This window comes from Cyprinodon variegatus, unplaced genomic scaffold (assembly GCF_000732505.1).
Source record: "Cyprinodon variegatus isolate N-32 unplaced genomic scaffold, C_variegatus-1.0 Scaffold12, whole genome shotgun sequence".
Lineage (NCBI taxonomy): Eukaryota > Metazoa > Chordata > Actinopteri > Cyprinodontiformes > Cyprinodontidae > Cyprinodon > Cyprinodon variegatus.
The window spans coordinates 2683957-2694316 of record NW_015150465.1 but is presented as its reverse complement, the minus strand read 5'-3'; the positions used below and the strand labels follow the sequence as shown (position 1 = coordinate 2694316).

Here is a 10360-nt window from a genome sequence, read left to right as displayed (position 1 = left end):
GGTTTTCCTTCACAGCAGTGGATTCAGTTGCTGATGAGATGGCTGGACTGCAAAACAGCAGGTCCTCTCTGTATCCTGAGGACTTTCAAAAACACCACATCAAGGGAAGAATATTCACACAGTCACACTTCGTCAGCACTGATGTGTCATCTGTTTCTGTCCTCAGTGGGTCCAATTAAGTATGAAAAACATAGGCTTTCTATAAAACATGAATACATAGCTAAATAAAATCAATTAAGGAGCTAATTGTAAAAACGTTTATTTAAACACGATGTATCTTTGTATTCAAATCATCTTTTTCTTATTCTTTAAAAGGAAAAAAGCATTATTTTTGACAGTGTGCTACACATTTGTAAAAATCCTGCTTTTAAAACTGCATCAAATTTTTGCTATGTGATGTAATTTAGGAGAAAGGATGTCAGCAGCACCACCCTGGGAAGCTGTAGTTCACTTAGGGACTGACATAAACTAAATAATTCTGTTATGATGGGAAATTAAAATAAATCATTATTCATTTTATTCCGATGTTTTTTTTTTTTGCACTCTCTTATTAAAAAAAAAAAGAAAATGCATTTAAATTGGACAAAAGAGATTCAATTTGGGTAAAGATTTTTTTAAGTGTTTTGCTCGAAAACGTATTGACGGCGACCATGGTAACCATTATATGTAAGAGGAAGGAGAAGGGCTTCTGGCCTCCAAGGAACCTTTCTCTCTTCCCCCTATTTCCTCTGTCTTTGGTAAAGACGGAAAAAAATCCTTTCCCTCACAGGACCGCTCCATCGCAACACTGTGATCAATCTTCTCGTCATGTTTGACCCTTCAATCCCTCTACAACTTCCACGATGCTTTGGGTTCACTTCGCGTTTTAGACTTTTCATCCTTTCCTCTGCTGACAAACTTTATAAAGCTCTCAATGCTATTTTCCAGGTGGACTTGGCACCTGCAAACACAGCCAAAGGGACCAAAATCTACTGATGACCAGGCGGAACATCCCTATGTACTTGTTAAATGGTAATTGTACCGGACAAAGGTAGACATGATTTCAGATGACATTACAGGAGCAGTTTACCAAAATGGCTGCGATCATAATGATGTGAAAATGTTCTCAAACAATAGGCTTCATCAGGGCGAGAGCAAGCCGAGTGTTGGCAACGGCAAAGGTAATGCAGTCTTGCTGCTGACGGAGAGGAGTGTGTATGTGTGTGAACTATGGAGTGAGAGAGGAAAAAGGGAAAGTGAGAGCAATATTGTGTGTGTGTGATATGGTGTCTGTGCTGACTGCAGCATTGCGCCAAGGAGAATGGAGGGGGAATAGACCCTACAGAGAGGGAGGAGTGCAGGAAGAGAGGGGGCGGAGTGAGTGAGTAAAAGAGGTGTGTTAAAGTGTGTGCGCGCATGTTTGAGTGTGAAAACAGAAACAATCAGCAGCCGCTCCCATGTTCATTCATCTTTCTCCATTCTTTCCTCCCATTTTCATTTCTTTCTTCTTTGCCCTTTCTTCTTTCTGATTATTGAAGTGTGTGCTCAGGTATCTGCATCCAATTGTGTGCATGTGTGTAAGTGTGAAAGTGTTTTGCAGCTGAGAGAGATAAATTGTTGCAGTGATTTTCTTGAGGGATTGCCACTGGCGTCCTCCGAACTTATCTCCACTACGAAAGCACGATGCAGTCTTTATCTACCACAAATCGACCAAAAGTAAAGTAAAACAGACCCAGGATTTTTCTTCTACATGATTAAAGAAGTTGCTTTGAAATTTAACACTCCATTGAAGCTAATTTTGTGGATGTCTGGCTCGGTTATTCGGAGGCTTTAATCAACTCAAGCAGACTGTAGGGAGCAGTGTTAAAGCTGATACCTGGGAGGACAGTTAATGAAAACCGACAGGAAAATACAGAAGAAACCCTTGGTTTTTATACCCACAGCTGCACACTTTCCTGTATGCGTGCGGCCAAAGCGGGAGGATCCAAAGGTGCGTGGCTGGAGTGCAAAGTGAGATATATGCGTGTGTGTTTCTTATTTCAACGCCCCAGCGTGGGCAGTGCTGGCTCAGCGCTTTCAGCCGGGCCAATTAATTACAGCAGGCGCTGGAGACGGAGCGGCATGAGGAGCACACACTTCCAGGATGAGACACATGTATAATGGCACTGATGCAACAAATGGCCCGAGCTGAGCTGCATTAAGCCTGTTCATTACGAGAGCGTCAGGAGGTTATAGTTCTTTATCTTCTGGAGTCCTGAGATGCAACAGAGAGCTAGGCTGCCGTATCACTGTGCAAAATCCTTTATAATCAGCTCACAAAGAAAAAGAGGGTTTTTTTTTACAGTACATGAAGAACTACTGATATTATTTTCAGATTACACATACATACTGTAGATAAATTAATTCCATGGGAGAAAAAAGGGAATAACTTAGGGTTAGAATTTGGATTCACTCGATGATAGCATACTGAGCCTACTGACACAATCTGACGCCATTCTATAAGACTGATAACCGCTAATAATGGCCCTTTAATGGGATGATAAAATCCGAACAGACTGGAAACAGCCACATTTTCTGTGTAATAGAAAACAGAATCAAACTGAGTAAAATGATGAACAGGTCCTGTCTATTAGAACAACGTTTTTAGACTTCACCTCCTATCAAACGATTTCACCTAAATAGAATATAATGTTATCATGGTCAAAACAACCTATGGCAGGTCATTTTCAGATGTATTAGTTTGACAGAATATGTATTTCTAAAATTTGAAAAAACAAAAAGTTTCCCTTGTCAATATAACCACTTGAAACGAAATGACATTTTTGCTATCAAAGCAAAAAATGTGCAAAAAATGTGCAAAACTAAAATGTGTAAACATTTCTTGGTATATACAACTTAATTCTTTGTAGCACACTTTTGTTTTTTCACTTTTTGATTTTCAGTTTCTGCTGCAAAAGATGTAATTTGGAAAAGGTTTTTTAATTCTGTCTAGGAGTGTGATTTTGACAAGGAAAAATCTTATTTTAGTGGAAATGCAATAACAGAGAGGAGAACGCTCTTAATAAATGTAAATGCAGTGCACTGCATATAAACATACGCAATCTACTACATCTCCCTCTCTTTAGCAGCTGTGGCGCTGTTGCTCTGTGTTTTAAACACATTCTCCAATTTGTTTTGTTTTTTAATTTCTGCATTAAGATCATTTTTCTGTTGTCATGATAACTCGTCACATCTGGGCTCCACTGATAATGGTTTTTCCTACTTGTTACGCACGTGCTCAACTCTAAGTAAACCTACTAAGAGTTGATTAATTAACTCACAGCAGCCTTTATGTAACTGAAAACTAAGAGTTTCCAACTTCATGCTGCATCAATTCAGAGTTGAAGATATGAGTCTGAGTTTGTTAAACCAGGGGTTCTTTGTACCAATACAAAGAACCCCTGGTTATAATAATACTATTTTAATCACTGAACTAGAGTAGACCAGTAAGAAAGCATTTTGCTACAGCTTAATCTTGACCATTTCAGTGCACTTCTCTTAAGGTACAGCAGTCTAGCTGAAACATAAGACATAATAATATTTATTTCAAGCTTTCAAGATTATGAGAAAACAAGAAACTCCATCATTGGTTTGGCAGAGAGTGGCTTTACACTAAAAACTGCACTTAGTCAGCTTTTTTCTATATCCTCTCAAACATGTTTAGCATTATACCAAACATTAACCTGGTTTGCTTCAAAATATGTGTTTTAAGGTGGAAAGTAATTGTTTTAAGTGTTTTCAGTTGTTAATATATTAAACATTATTGTAAAGATTAGAGACCACAATTTCAAAATATGTCAAGACTCCATTCCCTGTGTGTTATGATCCTTAGATTCTCTTGGTTTGTGTTTTGTCCCTGCCAACCAACCCCCACCCCACCCCCGCATTTCTGGTCGGTTTTTAATGTTAATCACAGGCTTCTAACTTTTTTCTATCTGTGTTTGTTATTCAAGTCTTCCTGTTTCTCCATTTTTTAAATTGTAGAATGATTGGTGGCTTCATGCTTTGCCATGGCAGGCCCCAATAAAAACAGATGTTTCTACAGTAGCTTATTGATGTAACACAAAGTCCATAAACTTTTGAAGATCCTAATCAGAGTGAAATTATGATAGAAAAAGAAGTTGATGCCCGTTTACAGAAAATACCAGGCGGCACATTCCCCAGAGCAGAGGACAGCAAAGCAATTGATCTGGTGTACCCAGATTACGCTGAATGAAGTTAAAAATGAGGACAACATTGTAAGTCAGGGAAATTGTGAAAATGCTCTTCAAAATTAATATATTACTGAGGAAGAACTTAGTGCCTATTTAGAAAATATCTCTAAAACGGAGGACATTAAAAGAGATAACTTTGATTCACCCAAATACTTTTGCAAGTTTTCCAACACCTTCAGCAACTGTTGGATGAATGCCACATTACAGAGTTTTCTGAACCTGAGCAATCCAAGAATGTTTATGGCCCAGTATCCTGATGAGGTTTTTGCTGGTTTGTTGGAAGCTCTCTTTTGTGCCAACCTACTCCGTAGAGCTATGAAACACCCAGGGACATATTTTTCCCACAGAAAAAAATGTCACAAGTTCTCATATAAATTTTTAAAAGCTTATTTCCAACAATTCTTGTATAACATCTTTCTTACATTCTATTTTGAAGTTGTCAAATTATCCACTTTGTATTGACACTGTCAATGCAAGGATGTCAAAGTAATTCACTTTTATTCCGTAAAGTTGGTTCCATCATCACCCAATCAAAAGCAGTGGAGAACGACAGTGTAATTTCTCTTTTTAACAGTTGGATTGCGGAGAGACCGCAAGAGTGCAGTGATATTTATATCACAGCAATAAAAGGGCAACAACAAAAAAACAAAAACCCTGGTGAAAACTGTAAAAAAAAAACTATTTGTTCTGGCTTTTTTTGTTTGTTTTTTTTTACAAAAAAAATGTTTTAAACCATGACATAGTAAAAAAAAAAAAAAAAGAAAGAAAGAAATCAAATAGTGATAACAATAAATAAAAATAAAAATGCTGCTTTTAATTAGAGAAATATTACAAAATTACAAAAATAAAATGTAAAAAAATATTTTTAAAAAAATTTAAAAAAATGAACATTCAGTTTTTTTGTTGTTGTTGTTTTTACTTTAAATGATCTTGATAGAGAAATAGAAAAAAAATATGATCATATATTAAGCACAAAAAAGAGTAAGACTATCAGCAGCTTGAAGCTCTCCAACCAACTTTTGAATTAATTATGCAATGCAGAGTCTTCTGGACCTAAATATTGCCAAATATTCTCAGCTCAGTATCCTGACAGGAGTTTTAGAGTCTATCTGCAACTACATTTTACGCTGGTCTTCTCCAAACAGCCATGCGCCTTGCAGAGACATATTTTTCCTTAGAAGAAATCTACCAAGTTCTCACAAAAAAACTACAATAATTCTACCAAGGAAAGAAAAAAAGGAATTTAGATGATAAAAACGAATAACTCTCATACAATGGATGCTGTTTTTTAGTAAAGAAAAAAATATATATATATATATATATATATATATATATATATATATATATATATATATATATATATATTTATTTAATGGTGGGCTGTTATCAACATTAAAGTGCTGCGTTTTCACCCGACTCTTAAATTTTTGCAAAATTAGTAATGTTACAGATCTAAGGTTATGTAAAAGGTAGATCTATTGTTATTTATTTATTAATCTTATTTAAATAAGACGTCCATGGCTGATCTCCATTTATGTGTGTACCTGCTAAGGTCTGAGGTTTCAAGGAGACAGAAGCAGATATACAAAACAAAAATAGAAGCCCTGACCTATAAATACTTTCTATATTAGAAAAGGTAACAGTAAAGTAGCTCAATAGGTGGTTCGGTCTTAGAGAGAGTTAAGCCTACAAGATTTTAGCCAGTTTTTATGTCAAAGCGAAAGCACATAGTTAGTTGAAGTAAAACCTGAGTCCATAGCTATGTCTGAGAGAGAAACAGGACTAAACACTGAAAAGCAGGCCCAACTCTAACATATGAACTCTATCAGAGAACAGGTGCAGTCCATTGGAAACGGGTTCAGATGAGACCAATATTTAAAAAGGAACATAAAGGAATCAGATTATGGAACAGAATAGAGGCGGGACCTGATCTTCATTGTGCTAGATGGTATTCAGATCTAGTGTGATCGCTCATATTACAATGACTGAGCAAAACTCGCCCAGATGAGTCAGCTTAAAGGCATTCCCTGTTTCAATGACCTCGGTAACATCAAACCTGAGCCTCAAGCAGAAATACATAAAAAGATAACTAATTTAATGAGCAGGAAAAGTTTCTTGTTTTTATAAACAGACTGGATAGATTTTTGACTTGCTTAAAACAACCCAAAGCCTTTTCAGTGAGCATTATCTAAACAGAAGGAGTTCATTAGGCTGGAATTAAAAACAGGATTAAGGTAAAAAAAAAAAAAAGCAAACATAGTTGTGGGTGGAGGGCATCTACTCTCTGTTGAAGACTAGATTTTAATGACTTCTAATGATTCTTAAGAACTTTAGAATATAATATATTGGCATAATGGAAGAATGTAAATGTTTTCTTTCCCCTACATTTCAGTACCTTTATGTAAACAAAGAAGTTAAAGAAGAACTAAATATGGAGGGGCAAAAATAATCTACCTGAGCCAGTTTTCTGTGGTGATCTTTTCATTCTAAGCTTCACATCTATTTCTTTTTGGATGACTAAGAGCTGGCCTTTAAGTTAATATATTTCTTCCTTTGAAAAGTTGAACTCACAAAAAATGCAAAACAAATTAATTTTTTGAAAGTGAACTGACCAAAGTATACAGAAAAAACATTGAGGATGGACAATAATAAAGGTTTTGGTACCTTTAGAGCACAGAAGATACATGAGTCCTCCATGCACTTGTGAGTGGTCAGCTGACGAAAGCTTCTCCTGAAGATGTCAAGATGCCACAAAACCTGAAGGATAAAGACACACATTCATTTCTCAGCCAGCAATCTAACTGGAAGCTTTAGGAAAAATCCTTCTCATTGTAAAAGCAAAATGTACCACTTTCTTTATGTTGCATGGGTTTGGAATAACCCCATGATGTTATGGGTTCAGTTGGATTTGCTCCTTTACCGTTATAAACTTTCCTGCAGCTTGATCTTCTGCTCAGGAGGGTATTGCAGCAGTTATTAATAAAACCTTAACCCTTTAAAGCCAAATGTATCATATTTGATACATTAGTTTTTGAGACTTCAGCGTCATCAGTGTTATGTTTATATTCGGACACATGTAGTGAACTGAAACTGTATAAAAGATTATACGGAATTGCCTTATGTATCAAATTTGATGCAAAAAATGATCTAAACTAACTTAAGTTCAATGACATTCTGATTTTGACAAAATTTGAATGTTCTTTCAATTATTTCATGGTCCAGGCTTTAAAGGGTTAAATGTTTATATAGAAGTAGAGATGCATTCAAGCAGACAAAGTGCTATGAAAACATAAGTGCCTCCTTGTCAAAGAAAATTATATAAGTTTATAAAATAATATGTTTTTGAATTTTGCCAACTAAGGGAACTAACTAACCTGGCTCCTTATGTAAACCTTTCTGTGTTAAATGTTCGATCAACAGTGATTAATAACATTTTCCAAGCGAAATCCAGGCCTGATTACTGCCTGACCTTTAGAACTAAGAAATATTAAGAAAAAATCAGTTCAACAATGTGGAGCACACAAGAAAGTCCAGTAATTCAGAAGGTTTGGTAAAACCACAACAAACTGTCCTTCCAATACTGGTGATTATCTGACAAGCTGTGTATCTAATGAGATAAAACATTAAGAAAACTAAAAAAGTAGAGTAGTGATGCTGGCCACCATGACAGTCGGGCATTTCTACGACTTACTGAGGAAAAAAAATTAAATAATAACAAGATGGTGACAATATGAGGTCTGAAAGATGATTGATAAGCTCTCCTTGAACTAGGTTGATTAGAGTGTCTTTGGATCCTAAAGATGTTTATTCAAACCTCCCTGAAACTGAGACGTTTGAATAATCATTTTTAAAAGGAAAATTCTTACCTATATGCAGTATTTACATAAACCTCTTTGCACAGATTAATCTCTTTTCAGATTTTTGTTTCGTGCTCTTTTAAAACACAAGTATGACTAAATTAACGCTGATTAGAGACGTTTCACTTGTATCCTAACAGCAGTTATGTTGAAATAACACCACTGAAATCTGCTGTTCACACTTTTTCCTATCCTGCCAGCTATGCTGATGTTTTTAAAAGCAAGTGTTAGATGGGTCTAAATGTAAATATAACTTATCAAATATATATTTAGTCCTAAGTATGTTATCGTTTGATGTAACCCCTTTCTGAATTTCATACTCAGACCAGAGGAGTGGAAAATACACTGGTTTGCTGCATCATGACCATTTTCTTCAGTTTGAATCTATTTATTTAACATTTTATTTATTTATATTAAAGCATCAACCTGCCATCTGGGAAATTGGTTTGAATGCTTCATGAGTTGGCCCCAATTACTAGACAAATTATTCAGACAGTTACCCTGACTGTTGGCTCTGCAAGATCTGTTCAAATAATGTCGCATTTTATAGTGCATGTGCTCCGCTTTACTGCAAAGCCTGGTGGTACTAGGAGAAGTGTGCAAAAAACGAAGAAAACCAATGATCAATGCAGAGGTCAGACCCAAACAGCTGGAAAACAGCTGCTTTTTGGATATTTTGCTTTTTGTTTTGTCTTTTTGTTTTTTTTTTTGCATCCAGAGTTTTGTTCTACTATGGGAAATACTACTAAGTACAGAGAATGTAATGTTATATACCGTATATTCCATATATTCCAATAATGGCTAGCCAGTTCATTGATAAAATAAATGATTCCCATTTTCAGTTTATGAAGATTACATTTTTGGAAAAAGTGTTGTAAAATATGTTGTGAAACGTTGTTTTAGAAGCATTTTTACAACTTCATTTTATTTGCCCTTTTATTTGAGCCTAAGTCTAAAAGGGGAGGACTGAATAAAAGCTGTTTTTTAAAAGTAATGAATGAATTTTACACTTTTATTGTGAACTTTAAGGTAGAAAAAAAATCAATTAATTTCATCTGGTAGGAAAAGAAATCAGAGTTCCATGTTAACCAGCCCTAATTGTAATATAGGAAAATCTTTGGTTTTGGCATAAAGCAAAGATAGAATTGGGTCCAACACATCCTACTCTCCTGCAGAGGCAGTATAAATGCTCTCATTGACTATGATGGATGCATATTTAATGGTACGTTTGCACCGGAGCCGAGCTGCAAGCACTGGAAATTGTGGGTGAGCAATAAAGCAAGCATCACTGCAAGTTTAAAGCATCCACCTTTCAGGTGTAACTAAGTCGATGTGACATGCTTTTGTAGTAAGGTTTTTTTTTTATATGTGTTTTATATGACTTATATTGTGATCAAAGCAGTTGATGTGAGAGCATTGACCTTTTTTGGCATCATCTTTTCACATAATTAAAACAAAAAGGTCATATACATCAGTCTGAAATGGGTATAAAGTTAGTTTTCCACACGATTACTGTCTGTGACTTTATCTGCAAAAAGTATTTTCCAACAGACAAATATATGTCTCAATTGTAAGAGAGTGAATGAAAAGACTATGCATGTGCAAATTCTTCCATTTAGGTCATGACAACCACAAACAAGCTTAAATCAGAGGCAAATGTAAAACGTTTTGACACCTTCCAAATAAGACCTTGTAAATTTTGACTCCTGGACAGAAAAACACTTCTAGAAAAATGGGGCAAACATCCAGTTGCCTACGATGTAGACCTGCTTGAAATCAAAAGTGTAGGAGTGTGGTTTCAGCCAGCTGGCAGGCAGTGCTACTCTCACATCACTGCTTTCTCTGATATCCAAGACTCTTAAACCCCAACATAAGCAGCAGTAGGTTATTTGCTGTTCTACTACCTCCATTTTTTTAACTTTAATATGAAATACATTTTTTATTTTAACCATTGTAGAAAAAAGGCTTAGCTGCCATGAGTCAGATTATGTTTTAAAAGGTGTGCTATGCAAGTTTTAAAATATTTATTTTCTTTCCCATATACATACCATACAATACAATTGCCTAAAATGTAAAAGGAGCTTTCCTCTATTTGCCGCAGTTGCCGCTATAGGCTCCATTAGTCACTTCATGAGGGAATGATTCAGGACGAATTCTCTGGGCAAGAACAGGGTCTGGGTGCAGACTTGCACTGCCTGCACAACGGGGTCCCCTGCACTATCAGGACTGGAGGTTTATTCTAAGCCTTCAGGAAAAGCGAAAAGCAGATAT

The 10360-nt window shown here is 35.8% G+C and overlaps 1 protein-coding gene across 4 annotated transcripts in view; it reads right to left on the bottom strand.

The window, feature by feature from the left end:
* Positions 1-10360, bottom strand: part of LOC107088969 (inactive ubiquitin carboxyl-terminal hydrolase 54-like) — a 94407-nt gene that overhangs the window by 52880 nt on the left and 31167 nt on the right. For all 4 annotated transcript variants that reach the window (XR_001481410.1, XM_015381449.1, XM_015381458.1 and 1 more), the window contains one exon: positions 6897-6989. Coding sequence is in view for 3 of the 4 variants with exons in the window: in XM_015381449.1 (XP_015236935.1) it covers positions 6897-6989 (93 nt within the window). In the remaining variant the exon portion in view is untranslated. The remainder of the gene's footprint in view (positions 1-6896; positions 6990-10360) is intronic.